General features: G+C 38.4%; 1 protein-coding gene across 7 annotated transcripts in view; it reads left to right on the top strand.

Annotated features, from left to right (window-relative positions):
* ZNF667 (zinc finger protein 667) overlaps positions 1–10,285 on the top strand; it is a 46,232-nt gene extending 35,947 nt beyond the window's left edge. For all 7 annotated transcript variants that reach the window (XM_032848576.1, XM_032848569.1, XM_032848571.1 and 4 more), the window contains one exon: positions 8,008–10,285. In XM_032848576.1, coding sequence (XP_032704467.1) covers positions 8,008–9,587 — 1,580 coding nt within the window. In that variant the 3' untranslated portion in view covers positions 9,588–10,285. The remainder of the gene's footprint in view (positions 1–8,007) is intronic.
* The last annotated feature ends 12,141 nt before the right edge of the window (positions 10,286–22,426 follow it).

Raw genomic sequence — 22,426 nt, 5'->3', positions numbered from 1 at the left:
ATTCATGTCATTGAATTTGTATCTTAACCATTTTAAAATGTATAGTTACGTATATTCACATTGTTGTGCAACAGATATCCAGAACTTTTCCATCTTGTAATAATTTTTGGAACTATATTCACAAAACACTAATTCTTCCTCCATCCTTCCACCTAGACCTTGGTAACCACCTTTCTTTGTATTTTTCTGATTTTGATTACCATGGATCCTTTGTATAAATGGAGTCATATAGTATTTGCTTTTTGTAAGTGACTTTGTTTGCTGAACATAATGTTCTTGAGGTTCATCCATGTTGTAGCATGTGACAGGATTTTCCTTTTTTTTTTAAGGCTGCATAATATTTCACTGTATATATCATATTTTTTTAATCCATTTATCAATGGCTATTTGGGTTGTTCTGCTTCTTGGCTACTGTGAATAATGCTCCAATGAACACGGAGTACAGATAGGTATTTAAGATGCCGATTTCAATTTTTTTTGGATATGTACCCGGAGGTGGGAATTGCTGGATCATACCATAATTCAATTTTATTATTATTTTTATCATTATTATTATTATTATTATTTAAATACTTCTATTTATTATTATTTGGGGATCCTCCATACTATTTTCCATAATGGCTGCACCATCTGTCATTTCCACCAACAGTATGCAAGTGTTTCAACTTCCTGTCAGCACTTGTGATTTTTTGGGTTTTTTTGGTAGTGGCCATCCTTACGGGCATGAGGTGATATTGCAGGTTTGATTTGCATTTCCCTAATGATTAGTGAGGTTGAGCATCTTTTCATGTGTTTATTGGCCATCTGTCTGTCTTCCTTGGAGAAGTGTCTATTCAAGTCCTTTGCCCATTTTTAAAAATAGGGTTGTTATTTGTTGATGAGTTATAGTTTTTTATATATTCTGTATATCAGTCCCTTATCTGGTGATTTGTAATTATTTGTTCTTATTCCATAGGTTGCCTTCGCACACTATGATAGTTTCTTTTGACTTGCTAATGTAGTCCCATTTGTCTGGAGTTTTTGTTTGTTAATTTTTGTTTTTATTTGTGTGTGCTTTTTCATGTCATATCTGAGAAATCAGTGCCAATTCTAATATCCTAAACCTTTTCCTCCAATGTTTTCTTCTAAGAGTTCAATAATTTTAGGTTTTACATTTAGGTCTTTAATCTTTTTTGAGTTAATTTTTGTATAAGGGGTAAGGTAAAGGTCCAATCCAAGATCATTCTTTCGCATATAGATAATCCAATTTTCTCAACACTGTGGAAGAGACCGTCCTTTCCTCATTGAGTAATCTTGGCTCCCTTGTTGAAAATCATTTGATTAGATATGCAAGAGTATATTTCTTAGCTTTCTGTTTTGTTCTCTTGGTATCTTTTTTCCATTACCACACTGTCTTAATTACTGTTGCTTTGTAGCAATATCTGTGTGTCAAACAATCAGTAGTGTCCAACTGACTGAGCCACCCAGGAGCCCCAAAGTTCTGTTTTATTTTCATTTAGTTCAAAGTATTTAAACATTTCTTTTGTGATTTCATGTGTTATTTTGAAATGCATTACTTAATCTTGATGTAGTTAGGGATTTTCCAGTGATCTTTCTGTTACTGATTTCTAGTTTTAATTTCCCTGTGGTCTGAGAGCGTTACGTCATTTCGGTCATTTGTTAAGGTATGTTTTAAGGCTCAGAGTGTGGTCCGTCTTGGTGAATGTTCTCTGTGAGCTTGAGAATAGTATGACTTCTCCTATTGTTGAATGAAGTGGTCTATGGATGCCACTTATATCCAGTTGAATGAAGATACGGTTGAGTTCCCTAATTGATTTTCTGCTTACTCGGTCCATTCATTTATGAGAGAGGGGTGTTGAAGTCTTAACTATGATATGATAGAGTATGATATGTATGATAGAGTAACTATGATAGAGTAATTTGATAGAGTAATTTGATGCTTTGTTGTTCGGCATATACCCATTAAGAATTGTTATGTCTTCTGAAGAATTGATTTCTTTGTCATTATATAATGCCCCCCTTTATCCTTGATACCTTTCAGTGCTTTTAAGTCTGCTCTGTCCAAAATTAATACAGCTACTCCTGCTTGCTTTTGATTTGTGTTAGCATGGTATATTTTTCTCCATTCATTTACTTTCATTATGTGTCTTTATATCTGAAGTGAGTTTCCCTTTTTTTAAGTTTTTTTTTTTTTTAAACAATATATAATGTATTATTAGCCCCAGGGGTACAGGTCTGTGAATTGCCAGGTTTACACTCTTCACAGCACTCAAAATAGCACATACCTTCCCCAGTGTCCATAACCCAACCACCCTCTCCCTAACCCCCTCCCCCTGGCAATCCTCAGTTGTTTTGTGAGATTAAGAGTCTCTTATGGTTTGTCTCCTCCCAATCCCATTTTGTTTCATTTATTCCTCTCCTACCCCCTAGACCCCCCACATTGCCTCTCAACTTCCCCATATCAGGGAGATCATATGATAATTGTCTTTTTCTGATTGACTTATTTCACTCAGCATAATACTTTCTAGTTCCATCCACATCGTCGCAAATGGCAAGATTTCATTTCTTTTGATGGCTGCATAGTGTTCCATTTTATATATATATACATATACATACACATACATACATATATGTATGTATATATATGTATGTATGTGTATGTATATGTATATATACCACTATATATATATATACCATATATATACCACTTATTTATCCATTCATCCATTGATGGGCATCTAGGTCCTTTCCATAGTTTGGCTATTGTGGACATTGCTGCTATAAACATTTGGGTGCAAGTGCCCCTTCAGATCATTACATTTGTATCTTTAGGGTAAATACCCAGTAGTACGATTGCTGGGTCATAGGGTAGCTCTATTTTCAACTTTTTGAGGAACCTCCATGCTGTTTTCCAGAGTGGCTGCACCAGTTTGCATTCCCACCAACAGTGTAGGAGGGTTCCCCTTTTTCCGAATCCTCGCCAGCATCTCTCATTTCCTGACTTGTTCATTTTAGCCATTCTGACTGGTGTAAGGTGGTATCTCATTGTGGTTTTGATTTGTATTTCCCTGATGCCGAGTGATGTGGAGCACTTTTGCCCGTGTCTTTTGGCCATCTGGATGTCTTCTCTGAAGAAATGTCTGTTCATGTCCTCTGCCCATTTCTTAATTGGATTATTTGTTCTTTGGGTGTTGAGTTTGATAAGTTCCTTATAGATTTTGGATACTAGCCCTTTATCTGATATGTTGTGTGCAGATATCTTCTCCCATTCTGTCAGTTGTCTTTTGGTTTTGTTAACTGTTTCCTTTGCTGTGCAAAAGCTTTTGATCTTGATGAAGTCCCAATAGTTCATTTTTGCCCTTGCTTCCCTTGCCTTTGGTGATGTTCCTAGGAAGAAGTTGCTGCAGCTGAGGTCAAAGAGGTTGCTGCCTGTGTTCTCCTCAAGGATTTTGATGGATTCCTGTCTCACATTGAGGTCCTTCCTCCATTTTGAGTCTATTTTCGTGTGTGGTGTAAGGAAATGGTCCAGTTTCATTTTTCTGCATGTGGCTGTCCAATTTTCCCAACACCATTTGTTGAAGAGACTGTCTTTTTTCCACTGGACATTCTTTCCTGCTTTGTTGAAGATTAGTTGTCCATAGAGTCAAGGGTCTATTTCTGGGCTCTCTATTCTGTTCCATTGATCCATGTGTCTGTTTTTGTGCCAGTACCATACTGTCTTGATGATGACAGCTATGTAATAGAGCTTAAAGTCTGGAATTGTTCTGCCACCAACTTTGGCTTTCTTTTTCAACATTCCTCTGGCTATTTGAGGTCTTTTCTGGTTCCATATAAATTTTAGAAGTATTTGTTCCATTTCTTTGAAAAAAATTGATGGGATTTTGATAGGGATTGCATTAAACATGTAGATTGCTTTAGGTAGCATAGACATTTTTACAATACTTGTTCTTCCAATCCATGAGCATAGAACATTTTTCCATTTCTTTGTGTCTTCATCAATTTCTTTCATGAGTACTTTATAGTTGTCAGAGTATAGGTTCTTTGTTTCTTTGTTTTTTTTTTTTTTAAGATTTTATTTATTTCTTTGACAGAGATCACATGTAGGCAAAGAGGCAGGCAGAGAGAGAGGAAGGGAAGCAGGCTCCCTGCTGAGCAGAGAGACCGATGCGGGGCTCAATCCCAGGACCCTGGGATCATGACCTGAGCCAAAGGCAGAGGCTTTAACCCACTGAGCCACCCAGGCACCCCAGGAATTAATTCTTCTTTAAATGTTTGGTAGAATTCCCCTGGGAAGCCGTCTGGCCCTGGGCTCTTGTTTTTTGGGAGATTTTTGTGATGACTGCTTCAGTCTCTCCTTACTGGTTATGGGTTTGTTCAGGTTTTCTGTTTCTTCCTGGTTCAGTTTTGGCAGTTTATATGTCTCTAGGAATGCATCCATTTCTTCCAGATTGTCAAATTTCGTGGTGTGTAGTTGCTCATAATATATTCTTATAATTGTTTGTACTTCTTCAGTGTTGGTTGTGATTTCTCTTCTTTCATTCATGATTTTATTTGGGTCTTTCTCTTTTCCTTTTGATATGTCTGGCCAGGGGTTTATCAATCTTATTAATTCTGTCAAAGAACCAGCTCCTAGTTTCGTTGATTTGTTCTGTTGTTTTTTTGGTTTCTGTCTCATTGATTTCTGCTCTGATCTTTATTATTTCTCTTCTCCTGCTGGATTTAGGCTTTCTTTGTTGCTGTTTCTTCAGCTCCTTTAGGTATAGGGTTATGTTGTATATTTGAGACCTTTCTTGTTTCTTGAGAAAGTCTTGTATCACTATATATTTTCTACTCAGGACTGCCTTTGCTGTGTCCCACAGATTTTGAACTGTTGTATTTTCATTATCATTTGTTTCCATGAATTTTTTAAATTCTTCTTTAATTTCCTGGTTGACCCATTCATTCTTTAGAAGGATGCTGTTTAGCCTCCCATGTATTTGGGTTCTTTCCAAATTTCCTCTTGTGATTGAGTTCTAGCTTCAGAGCATTGTGGTCTAAAAATATGCAGAGAATGATCCCAGTCTTTTGGTACCGGTTGAGACCTGATTTGTGACCCAGGATGTGATCTATTCTGGAGAATGTTCTGTGTAGTAGTGAAGAATGTGTATTCTGTTGCTTTGGGATAGAATGTTCTGAGTAGATCTATAAAGTCCATCTAGTCCAGTGCATCATTCAAAGCCCTTGTTTCCTTGTTGATCTTCTGCTTGGTTGATCTGTCCATTGCAGTGAGTGGGAGGTTAAAGTCCCCCTACTATTAATGTATTATTGTCGATGTGTTTCTTTGGTTTTATTAATTGGTTCATATAGTTGGCTGCTCCCATGTTAGAGGCATAGATATTTAAAATTGTTAGATCATCTTGTTGGGCAGACCCTTTGAGTATGATACAGTGTCCTTCCTCATCTCTTACTATAGTCTTTGACTTAAAATCTAAGTTATCTGATACAAGGATTGCCACCCCAGCTTTCTTTGACGTCCATTAGCATGGTAAATTGTTTTCTACCCCCTCATAAAGTGTGTTTCTTAATATAGCACACAGTTGGGCCATGTTTTTTAATTCTCTCTGAATTAAATCAAATTAAATTCGATCTCTCTTAATTGGTTTACACTGTTGATATTCAAAGTGATTATTTATACAGTTGGATTGATATGTACTATATATATAATAAATACATATATAAATATACTTTTTTATTAACACAATGTAATATTTGCCCCAGTGGTACAGGTCTGTGAATCATCAGGCTTACACATTTCACGGCACTCACCATAGCACATACCCTCCCCAATGTCCATAACCCAGCCACTTAAAAAAATTATTTTTATTTGTTGTATTTATTCTTTGCTTCTGTTTTTGTTTTCCACACTTTTTTTGCCTATCGTGGTTTTCATTTTTAATTTAATTTTTTAAAAATTTTATTGATTGAGAGAGAGCACAAGTGGGGGGGGAAGAGAGAGGGATAAGCAGACTTCCTGCTGAGCAGGGAGCCCAGTGAGGGGTTTGGTCACAGGACGCTGGGATCATGACTTAAGGCAAAGATAGATGCTTAACCAACTGAGCCACCCAAGCACCCCTGCCTATTCTGGTTTTAAATGAACATTTTTATGACTCCCATTTTCTGTCCTTCTTTAGTGTGTATGTGCAAATTTATTTTTTTTTTTTTTAGCATTTTTCCTGGTTGGTGTTCTCTGAGTGCCTTGAATCATGATTTGGTGTCTGACATTAATTTGGGGGAAATTCTCGTTCATTATTGCTTCAAATGTTTATTCTGTTCTTTTCTCTTTTTTTTATCCTGGCATTCTCATAACCCATTTGTTACTTTTTTTGTAGTTGTCCCACAGTCTTCAGGTAGTCTGGGATTTTGGTTTGTTTTTGTTTTTGTTTTTTCCAGTCTTTATTTACTTTGCTTTCTGGTTTTTAAGGATTCTGTTGATAAGTTAGCTCATAGAATCTTTCTTTAGCTATGTTGAATCTACTAATAAGCCCATCCAAGGCATTCTTTATTTCTGTTGTTGTGTTTTTGATCCATAATATTTTGCTTTGATTCTTAGCATTTCCATCTCTTTGCTTACATTGCCCATCTGTTCTAATATGCTGTATAGTTTACCTGTTAGAGTCGTTAACATGTTAATCATTTTTAAATTTCTGGTCTGATATTCCAGCATCGCTGCCATATCGGAGTCTGGTTTTGATGCTTGCCCTGTTTTTTCAAATTCTCTGTTTTGGTATGCCTTGTAATTTTTTTCTTAATGGCCAGAGGTGATGTACCAGGTAGAAGGAACTGATGTAAATAGCCCTTTCATTATGTGGTGGGTAAGGTGTGTTGGGATGGGAAGCATTCTGTCGTCCCCAGAATTAGGGCTCAGTCTTTTAGGTGCCTTTGCCTCAGGAGTATGAATAATATCACAAGTTTCTCAGCCTATATCTATCCCTCCTACCCCCTAGGAGGGACAGGATGGCTGGATGCAACTGGACTTGGAGGCAGTAGTTTATACTTTTTCCTCTTACGGTTCCAAGAAGAGCTGGTTTTACAACCTGTTTAGCTTTCGACTTGTTCGTTCGAAGTTGTGCTTTGCGAGCCTCTTACATGAGGAGCCAGAACAGAAGTCTGATTGTTTTTTGTTTTCTGTGTTATTTTTTTTTAATATTTGATGTTAAGAATACATTTTAAAAATTTATAACTTCACAAAAAATTTTATTGAGATATAATTTACATATTGTAAAATTCACCCATTTTAAGTGTATAATTCATTGGCAAATTTTGACAGATTTAACAAGTTGTATAGCCATCACCATAATCTAGTTTTAGAATATTTTTGTCAACCTAATAAAACTTTTCATGTCCATTTACAGTTAATCCCTATTCTCACCTCCACCCCAGGCAACTACTAGCTTACCTTCCATCTGTAGTTTATCTTCTGTCATTTTAGACATTGCAAATAATAAAAGTACATTCATCCAGTGAATAACTATGGAGTTTAATGTGGTATATGGTATGAGTTTATCCTACAAATAAACCTTTGATTTTATTAATTTCAAATTATAAGATTTCCTGAATTCTAATTATTAAATATTTCTATAAAGCCCTTACTGTGGGGGCACCTGGGTGGCTCAGTTGGTTATGTGTCTGCTTTCAGCTCCGGTCATGATCCCAGAGTCCTGGGATTGAGTCCCACATCAGGCTCCTTGCTCAGCCTGGGAGCCAGCTTCTCCTTCTCCCTCTACCTGCTACTCTGTCTGCTTGTGAGCTCTCTCTCTCTGTCAAATAAATAAAATTTATTTTTTTAAAAAAAGCCCTTGCTATGTTAAAATTACAATAAGACACTAAAAAGTTATTGTCTCAGCTGTCAGCATTATTATTACATGTTTGAGAAGTGTTGGTGGTATGATCATCATTGATAATGACTGCACAGAAGCTTCATTTTTCCAGCACAGGAAAACAAATACTGAATTTCTTGATGTCTTTCAGACTCAGGGTCTAAATGTGAGACCAAGAAGTTACATCCAAATCTGTGCAACAAAACTGGGCAAAGCATCTATCAGAAACCAGTTTCTGCTTCACAGAAGGTTCCCACCGGAAAGAGGGGCTGCAAGAAGAGTTCCGTTCTGATAAAACCCAGGAAGGTGCATTCGGGGAAGAAATCTTTAAAATGTAATGACTGTGGGAAAACCTTTGGTCAAAGCTTATCTCTTAAACTTCATCAGAAATCTCATACTGGAGAGAAGCCTTATGAATGCAGTAATTGTAGAAAAGCTTTCAGACAGATTTCATCCCTCATTCTTCATCAGAAAATTCACAACGGAAGGAAAAGCTATGAATGTGGTAAATGTGGAGAAAGCTTCATTCAGAGAACATCTCTTATTCTACATGGGAAAGTTCATAATGGGAAGGAAATCTCTGACTATGGGAAGGCCTTGAGTCAGTGTCCACCTGTCAGTGTGGGTCAGAAAATTAATTTTGTTGAGAACATCCACCAGTGTGGAAAGTGTGGAAAAGACTTCATTCGAATGTCATCCCTGTTACTTCATAAGAAAATTCACAGTGGAAAGAAAAGATATAAATGCAATAAATGTGGGAGAGGCTTCAATAAGAAATCAGCCCTTGTTATACATAAAAGAAATCATACTGGAGAGAAGACCCATGACAGTGAGAAGGCCTTAAGTCAGAGTCCACAGCAGAAAAGTCACCATTTAGAGAATCCTTATAAATGCAGAGCATGTGGAAAATCCTTTAATAGGATTTCATCCATTATGCTTCATCAGAGAATTCATATGTCAAAGAAAACCTATAAATGCGATAAATGCAAGAAGGTCTTCAGGCGGTTTTCAACCCTTATTCTACATCTAAGAATTCATAATGGAGAGAAATTGTACAGATGTAATAAATGTGAGAAGGTCTGTAATCGGCATTCATCCCTTATTCAACATCAGAAAATTCATACAAGGAAAAAGAAACTGTTTGAGTGTAAGGAATGTGGAAAGATGTTTTCTGGAACTGCCAACCTTAAAATACATCAGAACATTCATTCTGAAGAGAAACCTTTCAAATGCAGTAAATGTAGTAAGGTTTTTGGCCGACAGTCATTTCTTATTGAACATCAGAGAATTCATACTGGAGAAAAACCCTATCAGTGTGAGGAATGTGGAAAAGCCTTCAGTCACCGAATATCTCTTACTCGACATAAGAGAATTCATACTGAAGATAGACCGTACGAATGTGATCAGTGTGGGAAGGCCTTCAGTCAGAGTGCACACCTTGCCCAACATGAAAGAATTCATACTGGAGAAAAACCATATACGTGCAAAACATGTGGGAAGGCCTTTAGTCAACGGACATCCCTTATTCTGCATGAAAGAAGTCATACTGGAGAGAAACCATATGAATGTAATGAATGTGGGAAGGCCTTTAGCAGTGGTTCGGATCTTCTTCGGCATCAGAGAAGTCACTCTTCAGAGAAACCGTATGAATGCAGTAAATGTGGGAAGGCATATAGTCGGAGTTCATCCCTGATTCGACATCAGAGTACACATTCTGAAGACAAAGCCTAAGTCTGTTTTAAATATGTGAAAGCCTAGAGTGAGGCTATCAGAGGAGCAGAGACCAAGGCATTGGAAAATGCACTTGTCTGTAACATAAGTTTTGTAAAAATGGGACCGTTTGATGATGTGTCCCACTTTGAAAGCCAAAGAGCAGAAGTCATGGGTGACTCTGACCAGATGATTTGTGATCAGCTGAGTCAGTGACCTTATCACAGGTCCTAATTTCAAAGTAGCAGACTCATATGATTTGATCAGTCATTTTTAATGAATACCACTCTTCGTGTGATAAGAATTACTGATATTTTATTTCCAGTGTAATTGAAAGCTGTTTCATTAGTCACACACAGCAAAGTAGAACTACAGAGTCCATATTTGTGGATGGGGCTTTGAGCCTGATTTAAGGTCACATGAAGAATGAGTTTAAGTTGGTCTCTTAGGATTGGAACTATCACATGTTAAGAGATTTCCTGGGCAAACCAGGGTGCGACTTCCAGCTGGCAGAAAATTATGGGTGAGAAAATAGTGAGTCTTCAGGTGGTTTAAAGATAGTCCTCATAATTGTGTGAATCCGTTGAGTCATTGCCATATTGTCTCCGAATGAAGATGTGATATTCATCGTGTGAAAAATCTGACAAGCCTGAGACAAGCCGATGGGAAAAAAGAAAGCAGAGAAATGAGAAGTTAAAAGCAGGGAGTAATTATTTGTTACTGTTATTTGTTACTGTTTTACTAAAAATAAATTTGTCTATATTTATATAAATAAACATTGGTATTTTCCTGTAAGAACCCTGGTGTGTAATAAGTGATTGGTGGAAAATGAGATGCCATTCCTTGAATATGTCTTCTCAAATTGCATATGTCGAACCCTTAACCTCTAATGTGATGGTACTTTGAAATGGGACCTTTGGGAGATATTTAGGGAATAGATGCGGTTATGTGGGTGCATCATGATAGGACTAGTGTCTTTTAAAAAGAGGATGCCGGAGATTTTGCTCTTTCTGGTTTATGAAGATACTGCAAGAAGATGGCTGTGTATAAGCCAGGAAGATAGTCCTCACTACATCCAACCATGTGACACCCTGACCTCGGACTTTTAGCCTCCAAAACTAAAAAGTAAGTTTCTTTTGTTTAAGTCACCTCGTCTGTGGTATTTTGTTATGGCATCTGGAATGGCTAGTACATCGGGGCAAAACCCTGGATTTATGTACCAGGCTCTTTTCCTGTGTGCTAATCACCATATATGATAACTTTCAGTCTCTGTTTCCAGCTTGTGCAAAGTATGTGAGAAATAAAATCAGTTTTTTTTGTTTCTGGGCTGTATATACTTGCACTCTAATGCAAAAGCCATTTTTAAAACCACCCATATCCTGTTAAGGTAACTGTGGAATGCATGACCACATAGCTTTAGGTCACTCTGATTTTGACCACAACTGAGAAAACATCCAGATTTGCAGAGGGTAAGCATGCATACAGAGTAACAGTAAATTTTCATTTACACTTGTCATAGTCGTTCTGTAAAATCAGCATAAAATATCTCTGACATTTGGAGCAAATAGGTGAGCGGATAATACAGAAAAGGTTCATGGAGAGGCATGTCTATTCTTCCTCCCCTTGCATGCCCTTCCCTTTGTTTAATTCTTCTGTCGGTCTGCCATAGAGATTGATTCCAAATCATTGGTCACTAACCTAATAAACTGATAAGACAATGTTCTTGCTTACAGACACTTAAAATTTACAAGGGAATACAGCATATTAGAATGTGGAAACATGGGGTGCCTGGGTGGCTCAGTGGGTTAAAGCCTCTGCCTTCGGCTCAGGTCATGATCCCAGGGTCCTGGGATCGAGCCCCTCATTGGGCTCTCTGCTCAGCAGGGAGCCTGCTTCCTCCTCTCTGTCTCTGCCTGCCTCTCTGCCTATTTGTGATCTCTGTCCGTCAAATAAATAAAATCTTAAAAAAAAAAAATGTGGAAACATGCCCAGTATACAGGTAATACAGAGAAGAAGATGGTGAACTCCAAGGTGAATAGAGGACAAGGGGACATGGTCACTTGGAGATAGTGACCATATTAAAGGAAGAATAGGACATTAAATTGGCAAGGCACACAAAAGTTGGAAGGCTGCTGAGGGCAAAGAGAAAGTACAGATGCACAAAATAGTCACAGGAGGTTGTAGAGTATTAAAGGAATTACAAATTTTGGTATTTAGTACAGTGACTGGCACATTGGAAGTGGTTAGTACTTATTAAATATTGAGTTAATAAATGGATTAATGAAAATAATATATCCTGATTTCCTCTGAGATGTCATTGACAGGGAACACTTAAACCTGGAGGTGACCCAGGTTTATTGAGATAAACCCTTGGGAAAACAGGCTCCCATTTTAAGGAATCACTAGTAATGTTTGAAGACTGCTAAACTCTGGGTAACCATAGCAACAGCCAAACTTAAACCTAGTCCAGTTCTTGTCTATATTAATGACACCCGCCCCCCCGCCACACACACAAGAGGCTTAACAGAAGAAATGACACAACCATTTCTGGGAAGTCTATTTACCTCTTTCTACTGTCCTGTACAAGATTTCTAGCTTGGGGCCTGGAGTGGGAGGGGAGCAAAATTAAGTATTGCAAAAAAGCAAGAAGAATCTACACTCCCCGCCCCCACCAAGTGAAAGAACAGCTACTGAGAAGTACATAGGGATTGGACTGACAGAATTTTTAATATGTTAAAGGTGCACAACAGCAAATAGCGGGTCATTTGAGCAGAGAGAGATGAATGATGGGAATACTAGAAATGACCACAAACTGCCTTCAGCAGGCTTATCAATACACTTGACACAGCCAGGGAAAGAGTACGTGAACTTGAGAATCCCCCCAAGCCAGAACAACTTGGGGCGGGGCGTGCGGGGAGATGACGAAAGAACATCCAGGGGCTGTGGGGGAAGGACCTGCCGTTTGGACACATGCATAACTGGAATCCCAGAAGGACCAGAGAAAACGGGGAAGAAATATTTGAAGATAAAGTAATGACTGATGACACCAGAACAGATACATATAGGTCAGAGAATACCAAGAACAATTTTTTAATTACGGAGGAACAATGGTAAGAATTACAGCAGACTTAGGGGGGAAAAAAGAATTACAGTAGGGGCACCTGGGTGGCTCAGTTGGTTAAGCAGCAGCCTTCGGCTCAGGTCATGATCCTGGATCCGAGGATCTAGTCCCACATGGGGCTTCCCGCTCAGCCGGGAGTCAGCTGCTCTGACCTCTCCCCTCTCATTTTCTCTCTCTCAAATAAAATCTTTAAAAAATAAAAAGAATTACAGTAGACTTAGAAGTAATGCAAACTAGAGGACAATGACGTTTGTAAAGTGCTGGAAGGAAAAAGCTGTCTTTATTGAAACTTCATGGAAATGTCTTTCAAAATTGATAGAGGAATGAAGACCTCAAAATAAAAACAATACATTCTCAGAAGACCGATCTGAAATAAATGAAGTTCTTGAAGCAGAAAGAATGTGAAACCACAACAGATTCCTGGGCAAACATAAAGGAAAGAAGAGAAATGGAATAAATGAAGGTAAAATGATTTTTCTTTGCTTATGTAAATGTCCAAAATATAAGTTTAAAACTGTAACATGCTTTGTGTGTTTATTGCATGTAAAAGTAAAATTCATGACAGGTGCAAAGGATGGGAGAGAGAAACTGGGAATACGTTATGCAGGATCTTGTTAAGTGGCACATTACTTGATAATACATTCTGGTTAATTAAAAATACATGTTAACCCTAGTGTAACCACTAAAATTTTTTAGAGAGGTAAATTTGTTAATAGAGTAAGATGGAATAATATAAAAATATTCAGTTAACCCAATAGAAGGCAAAAGAAAAAGAACAAAAGCCAAACAATGGACAGAACAATTAGAAAATGGTTAAGAGGATGGATTGACTTCATTCCAAATATGTATATATTATATCAGTTACATAATATATGATATATATAACATAACATATATATGTGTATATATATTTACATCAAATGCAGATGGTTTAGGGGCACCTGGGTGGCTTAGTTAATCATCTGACTTTGGCTCAGGTCATGTTCCCAGAGTCATGGGATTGAGCCCTATATCAGGTTCCCTGCTCAGCGCAGAGTGTGCTTCTCCTGCCCCTTGCCCTGCTTCTGATCTCTCCTCTCTCTCTTTCTCTGAAATAAATAAATCTTTAAAAAGAAATACAGATAGTCTAAGCATACCAGTTAAGAGATTTAAGACTGAATGGAAAAGCAGGACCCAAGTGTATGCTAGCAGAAACACACTTTATACTGGCATAAATCATTAAAAGTTAACTAGTGGGGAAAAGACAGATCATGAAAACACAAAAAGAAAGTTGGAATCACTATATTAGTATCAGATGAAGCTGACTTTAGAACAACCAATGTAATCAGGGATAAAGAGAAACATTATATTACAAAGGAATCAATTTTCAGGTAAACAATCCTAAGTGTATATGTATCAAGTTATAGAAGTACAAGTTACACAAGTGAGAAAAGAACAGAAAGGGCAGATAGACCAGTTCACTATTATTGGGGATTTCACCATTGTCTTCAGCTATTAATAGAACAAGTAGACACAAAATCAGAATATAGAAGACCTGAACAACACAGTTGACCAAGTTACCTAGTTGACGTTTATAAAACACCACAAGAGCAGAATACATTCCTTGAAGAAGTACACAAGACCACAAAACAAATTCTAAGTTTTAAAGTTATATAAAGTATATTCCCTGTCTGTTGCAGAACTGATCTAACAATAACAGTAAGGTTCCTGAAAATATTTGGGAGACTTAAATTACAAATTACAGAGGTGCATGGGTGGCTCAGTCGGTTAAGCGTCTGCCTTTGGCTGAGGTGGTGATCCCACAGTCCTAGGATCGAGTCCCGCATTGGGCTCCCTGCTCAGTGGGGAGTCTGCTTTTCCCTCCCTTTCTGCCTGGCAGTTCCCTGCTTGTACTCTCTCTGTCAAATAAAATATATTTTTTTTAATTACAAATTACATTTTAAAAATAACTTCAGGTTATCTGTTTCTTCTTGAGAAAGCTTGGTAGTTTAAAGAAATTTTCCCCATTCCCCATTTTCCCTTCCCCTAGGTTGTCAAGTTATTTCCATAAAGTTCGCAACATTCTCTTACCATTTCATGGCTAGAATTTGTGGTGATGTCACCTTTGCCATGCCAGATAGTAATAATTTGTGTATTTTTACTTATTTTTAACTTGTGTATTTTTTCAGCAGTCTGAATGAAGATACATTGGTTTTATTGACCTTTTTATTTTTCTGTTTCCAATCTCATTTATTTCTGTTAGTCATTTCCATTTTTATGCTAACTTTGTGTTTCATTGCTCTTCATTTTCTAATTAAGGTGGAAATTAAGGTCACTTGGAGCTTTCAAAATTTTATAACTTTAGTACTATTATATTTCCTTCTAAGAACTCTTAGTTGCATCCCACACATTTTGACATGCTGTGTTCTAAGTTTTATTCAATTTAAAATACCTCCTATTTTGCCCTTGATTTCTCTCTTGACCCATGCATGGGTTACCATTTAGGTCCAGACGTTTGGAGATTCTCCAAGTATGTTTCGTTTACTGATGTCTAATCCCTTCTGGTCAGGAAACGTATTTTGTATGACCTGAATCCTTTCAAGTTTATTGAGATACACCTTAAAGCCTGGAATATGGTCTATTTCAGTAACTATTCTGGGTGCATATGAAAATAATTTGTATTCTATTCTTGGGTGGAGGGTTTTTAAAATGACAATTATGTGAAGTTGGCCGATAGTGCATTCAAGTCTTCGATATCCTTTATGATTTTCTGTCTACTTGTTCTTAGATGTGTGTCAGAATCTCTTAATATAATTCTGGATTTGTCCATTTCTCCTTATAATTCTGTCCATTCTTTCCCCAGGCAATTCAGGTGATTTCCTCACACTCATGTACCAATCAGTGGTTAGGTATAAACTAGTTTTTAAACAGATTAAAAATTTTGATGTCTAAGAGTTTTTTTTCTCTAAAAGCTCTCAGGCACTTCATTCTAGGATCTCCAGCCGCTTCAATCTCCCTGACTCCCAGATCCATCTTCTCAACTCAGACCGTAGCTGGCCACTCTGCAACTGTAAATAATTTAGGCAGGTTTCTAAAGTCAGACTTTTCGAAGTAACGCTGTGGTTCCAATCGAAGTGCTTGGATCTTAAATACAAGATTTTATTTATTTGAGAGAGCGTAGGGGGTCAGGGAGGAGCAGAGGGAGAAGGAGAAAGAATCGCAAGCAGACTTTGGGCTGAGTGCAGAGCCAGACACCCAGCTGACTGAGCCACCCAGGCACCCTGCAGAGTGCCTTTTCTTTTCCTTTCCAGATACAACACTGCTTTAGTGGGACTTTATACTCTTCAATACAGTAACCGTTTCCTCTCAGGATTCTTTTTTTTTTTTTTTTAAGATTTTATTTATTTATTTGAGAGGGAGACAGTGAGAGAGAGCATGAGAAGGGAGAGGGCCCAAGGGAGAAGCAGACTCCCCGGGGAGCTGAGGGCCCAACTCGGGACTCGATCTCAGAACTCCGGGATCATGACCTGAGCTGAAGGCAGTTGCCCAACCAACTGAGCCACCCAGGCGCCCTCCTCTCAGGATTCTTAACCCATTTGGCAACATTTCCTTCCGGATTTTGAGGTATGGAATTGTAGATATTTCTTCACTTCATCGAAGATGGTATTCCTGTATTCTTCTTACTCTTGTTGATTTGGTGTGAGAAAGGAGAAATGAATAGATACATCTTGGTTGCACCTCCTTCTTTTATTTTTAACTTGTTGGAGAGGGGCAGGGGCAGAGGGAGAGAGAATCCCAAGCAGGCTCCATGCCCGGCGTGGAACTCAATCCCCCAACCCTGAGATCATGATATGAGCCGAAATCAAGAGATGGACACTTAACCGACAGAGCAACCCAGGCACCCCTCACTTTAAATTCCAAAATTAGTAAATACATTTAGAGGAGCCTCATAAATACGTTTGAATTTGCCTCCTTATGGGTATGTAGCACTTACAGTGGAAGGGTGGGGTGAAAATGAAGTTTCCTCACTTAAAGGCAGTCCTCTGTGGATCAGGTCTTCTGTCCTATATGGAAGCGGCTTCACTCTGTTGGTTGTCTCTGACACCTTCTGTGAAGGAAGCCGCCTTTGGAGGGTTTTAAAAGGGGCTCCCCTGAAGTCTTCTAGCAGGAATCATCCAGGTGATGAGGCTCGACCACTTGTCACCCAAGCCCTCGTCTCCTTCTGTTGAGGTGGCCTTGTCTAGCATGCAGCCATTTTAGGGTTACTGGCAAGATAGCCGCATGACAAGTTACAGTGCACTGAGGCCACTTGGCCCTTGGCAATTTAATTTATCCTTACTGCAGGGTCTGAGGCAGCACCACCTAATCAAACACACTCTGCAGCAAAACATACAAATATTCACACATTTAGGTAATCGATAAATGCCCTCATGTCAGTTCAGGTCACGTTTTTTCTTTATGGGAACTGAATCTTAACCTCCCTCCACCCTGCCCCCCTTCCATGGGAATTTTGTGAACTGTTCGACTCAGTGACCTAACCCTGCTGCTGGAGGCATGTGCACTGAACGCAGACTGGCCAGAGTGTCCCATGCCATGGACCCAGTGGCTGGTCCAGAGTGGGCACATAGCCTAAACTGAACAAATCCTAATTTTTCTCTCTGATATGGAGGCTAAGAGAAAGAAGATCACCTTCCTTTTGAGATTAAAAGCTCTAAGGAGGGGCATCTGAGTGGCTCAGTCGGTTAAGGGTCTGCCTTCGGCTCAGGTCATGATCCCAGGGTCCGGGATCAAGGCCCATGTTGGGCTCCCTGCTAGCTGAGAGCCTGCTTCTCCCTTTCCGTCAGGCCCTCCCCCTGCTTGTGTGCTCTCTCTGTCAGATAAATAAATAAAATCTTTAAAAATAACAACAACTAAAAGCTCCAAGGACCTTCTAAGTCTAATATCAGATGCCACAACCCCCCACCAAGAAAGAGCCTGACAGAGAATGAAACAACTGAAAGCAGAGCCGTTAATCTCTGACTAGTCAGAGCACTTGCCTGAAGCCGTAGCACGTCCACATGACACCCTTCAGTTACAGGGACCAGCAAATACCTTTTCCTGAGCTAATTGGAATTTGGTTTCTAGCAGAATCTGTGTGTGTGTGTGTGTGTGTGTGTGTGTGTGTGAGAGAGAGAGAGAGAGAGCGCGCGAGCGAGCGCGCCAGCATGAGCTGAGCGGGTGGGGGTCAGAGGAGCAAGCAGACTCCCTGCTAAGCGAGGAGCCAGACCCAGAGCTTGATCTCAGGACCGTGAGATCATGACCTGAGTCGAAGGCAGACACTTCCCTGCCTGGGCCACGCGGGCGCCCCTCTGTCAGAATCTTTATGGCAGTTGCTATTTCTCCAGTTATCAACTTTATAGACCTTTTAGTAATCTTTCTTAGGGGGCGCCTGGGTGGCTCAGTGGTTTAAAGCCTCTGCCTTCGGCTCCGGTCATGGTCCCAGGGTCCTGGGATCGAGTCCCGCATCCGGCTCTCTGCTCAGTGGGGAGCCTGCTTCCTCCTCTCCCTCTCTCTCTCTCTGCCTGCCTCTCTGCTTACTTGTGATCTCTGTCAAATGAATAAATAAAATCTTTAAAAAAAAAATCTTAGGAATGGTAAGAATTTAACTCATCCCACCAAATGAATTATATATTCACTCTTCTGTTGTATTTTACTTTGAAATAGAGCTAACCTTTATTTCTTATTCTATCAACTTTATACAGATCTCTTAAATCCCCTCTATCAGAATATTGGCCCTTATCCTCAATTCGTTCAGTCTCTCATTATTGCTATCAGCCGCCCACCATCCAATCTATCAGGTACATTTTGCCTTTTAAATTATGAAAAAGACAATAAATAGGTATACACACACACACACACACACACACACACACACAGAGGCAGACTTGTGTGACTTATCTATATATTATAAACTTGGAAATAAAATAGCACTTGGTCATTATGAGGAGGTAAATATTCTGTGAACAGTTGGAGCCAAGTAATACGTGGTTACATTTCTCTGTAGGTCCAGTGTTACGATCCCAGTCTGCGCTTAAAGTAGTCTCTTCCTAATATCAGTCAAATGGAGTTAATTTTTTTTATATTCTATTTTCCAGAATCACACCACATTTCATGTGGGCTTGTTTTATACACAGACCTGATAATGGGTATAGTTTCCCCTTTGTTTTTCCCAAAACCAATAATTGCCTTTCTTTCCTTTTTCCTAAGGGAAACTTGTCTTGAGCATATTGCTAAAATCCTCCAGCTTCATACTTAACGTAACCTGTTCCAGTCTTCCTGAAGATTCACGGAGTCCCTGAGTTCCTAGCCTTCCAGTAATTTGGTCTGTTGTGGAGCGATCCTCCTAGTCGTCCTCAACACCGCTTTCCCAGCTTAGCTTTGTTGTTTATTGAAGCCTTTTCTGTTGCCTCCTTCCCCCTCCATCTAAATTTTACTAAAGCTGATCCTTTATACCCTAATAAAGGGTAAAGGAGAGTAAACCAAAGAAAACCGCATATATAGAATATCGGTGTTTGGCCTCGTGCTTTATTGTTGCTTGGGTATAGACTTTTAGAGTCAAAGTAATTTTACCTCAGAACTTGGAAGGTGCTGTCCCGTGTTCTGTGAGCTAATACTGCTAACCGGAGGGAAGGCTACACTATTTTGAATGTTCTTTTTAGGAGACATTCACTTTTTTTTTTTTTTAAAGCTTTTTAGGATGGTTTCATCTTCAGTATTCTGAAATTTCACAAGCATATTTCTCAGTGTCTTTTTTTCTGTTGTAATTGTGCTTTTTGCCAGTTCAGCCTGCCCAGCACTCAGTGAGCTATTCCAAGCTGAACAGTCATAACTTTCTTCAGTTTAGAAAGATTCTCAATCATTTATTTGGTATATCCCTTATATTTTCTCTGTAAACTTTTCTGAAACTCCTATTAATTAAACTTCTATGTCCTTTTGTTTCTTACTTTTTATGAATGTGGAAAGTTTTCTTAATTTTTCTTTAAACTTCTATTAAGTTTATTACAGCAATAATGTCTTTTCATTCTTAGGAGTTCTGACTTATCTTTTCTTCCTAGAAAACGGGTGATTATTTTCTGGACATATTCTTTTTTAAAAAAGTGATTTTTAAACATTTTAATTCCAGCATTTAGTTAGCATTGTTTAAATATTAGTTTCAGGTGTACAATACTATCTAATTCTTTTTTTTTTTTAATCATTTGAGAGAGCACAAGCCTGGGGAGGGGCAGAGAGAGAAGCAGAGTTCCTGCTCACCAGGGAGCCTGACATGGGGCTTGATCCCAAGAAGATCATGACCTGAGCCGATAGTAGACTTTTAATCAACTGAACTACCCAGGCGCCCTTCTAATTCTTTTTTTTATAGCTTTCCATATTTACCTGTTCAAATCTGACATAAATTTTTAGTTTTCTTCTATCATTACATAACTTTCTTCACTGTAGGTTTAGTTCTGTCTTTTGGTCCTTATCATCCTGATAGTTTTCTTCATATTTTATGATCCTTAACTGTTCCAATATTCAAGAATGATATAGCTTGTGGAATCTGGCTGGCTCAGTCAATAGAGTATGTGACTCTTGTCCTGGTGGTGTTTGAGCCCCACATTGGGTGTAGAAATTACTTAAAAAAAAAAAAATGATAAAGGCTTGTTTACCCTAGGTACATATAGATCAGTTTCCCTGAATAGGAAGGGTCCTCTTAACCAGAATACCCGATCCGTCTCCTCCCTAGAAGGAACACTTATCATTTGGGTGTGTCTCTCCAGAACCTTTTTGAAACATTTGCATACTTACTTAAATGCATTAGAAAAGTTTTAAAAACATTTAATACTACGCAAGTCTACAAAATTTGCTGTTTCAATGTCCTTTAGTCAAATCCATCCAAGTCAGTGTCCTTGGTGCATTCTTTCAAACTGCTGCTAATATTTCAAGCCCCGTGGAAATTTAGATTGTTTCCAGTGTTTCACGTACTAACCATACTGCCCTCCAAAGGGACTGGACTGTGGTGAACATCTTAAAAACGTCACTGCCTCCAAAGCGGCAGTGAGGAGCTCTTCCTGCTCCGCAGCCGCCACTTTTTCAGAGCGCGCTGTTTAAATTGGCATCTCAATACCAGTGAGGTTAGGCACACGCATCAGCCACCTGTTTCTTCTAGGATTTGCCTATTCTCATATTTTGTCCATTTTTATACTTGCTTAGTTGGCCTTTGCTTATTTATAGGTGTTCTTACATCTTTCCCTTTGTATTATATTACAAAGAATTTCCTCCTTTTTGTTGTTTTATATTTTAAGAGTATTTTCTTTTTTACAAACCTGTGTCCGACACCAATTAATATATCCTACTGTATTTTCTTATAATACTTTTACTTGTTAGTTTTACATTTAAGATTTTAATCAATTGGAACTCCCTTTTTGTGGATGGTGTGAAGTAAGGATCCTGTTCAATTTCTAGAAGAGAGGGTGGAGTGAGGAAACTGTTGGCTTCCACACAGAAAAGCCTTTCACAGTCTTGTCATTGTTTCTCCTTATTACCAACCTCCCCCACAACCCCAGCCTCTATATACAAACCAGCCTGAAGTTCAGCGTCCTCTGGGGATGTACACAGCATTTGGGCAGAGTGGCTCCTGTTACTAAAATCCCTATCGTTCAAACATTTCAGGTCACAGCAGCCTCTGCTACATTTCATGAAGGAACACTCTCCTCCCTTTTGTCTTTTATTTGTTCCTCTTTTCATCCACTGATGACCCTGTTTTCTGAACTTTTTTTGGTATCTTTTACATTATATTATCCATTTAATGAGATATGGAAGGAAGGTAAATTTATATACTGTTTGTTAACTACAAAAGAAAATCTTGATTTTTCTAATGAAAATTCTGATATTGACAAATTGCCTTTCCAAAAATGTGTACAAATTCATACTCCCACACGTACTCCTTTCCTGTTTTTGCAATGTGTATTTTTTTATCAATCTGATATTGACAGATGGATAGTTCATTGGTTTAACTTGTATTTCTCCGGATTCTAGTGACGTTCAGTATTTATCTTACATTCATTTCCTGTTTCTTCTTTATATCCTTTGCCATGGGAATAGTAGTGTCATTTTCTAAGTGATTTGTAGGAGCACTTTCATGTTAAGGATATGGATTTCATGTATGTTGTAATAATTACTTCTAATACTGTTATTTAAAAACTCTGTGTTTATACTCTTGATTAGATGAAAGCCTAATAAAGTTCTTACATAGTCAAACCTAGAATCTTATGTTTGTTGCTTCTGGATCTCATGTCTTGTTTAGGAATTACGATTATGAATTATGTTACTGTGTCCTCTAATAACTCATACAAATTTGGATTGAAGAAACTGGTTTTGTACAGAGTAGAATCAATTTTAACGATACTGTTAAGCCACTGACAAATTACTTTTATTTATATATGTGTTTGTATGAATGTATAGGTGTGTATGTTCACATGCACACAATGTTTCAAACCTTAAAAAATTCTTCTTAGGATTTTGATAGGTACAAAGAATCTGTAGATTAATTTTGGGCCTCCTAACATCTTGAGAATAGTCTTCCCCTGCAGGATAAAGTGTCTATTCAAGTCTTCCTTTTCACTCTCCATTTCATCAGTTTCTTTGTACCTATATTCATATGTGAATTAGTTACTAAGGTGATTGCATATTCAAAGCCTCCAGGAGTCAGGAAGTAACACAAAATGTAAAATAAGTCCGATGT

This window comes from Lontra canadensis, unplaced genomic scaffold (genome assembly GCF_010015895.1).
Source record: "Lontra canadensis isolate GAN:19392208 unplaced genomic scaffold, GSC_riverotter_1.0 scaffold206, whole genome shotgun sequence".
Classification (NCBI taxonomy): Eukaryota; Metazoa; Chordata; class Mammalia; order Carnivora; family Mustelidae; genus Lontra; species Lontra canadensis.
Note: the sequence above shows the minus strand (reverse complement) of the source record. Positions and strands in the feature narration are given on the sequence as shown.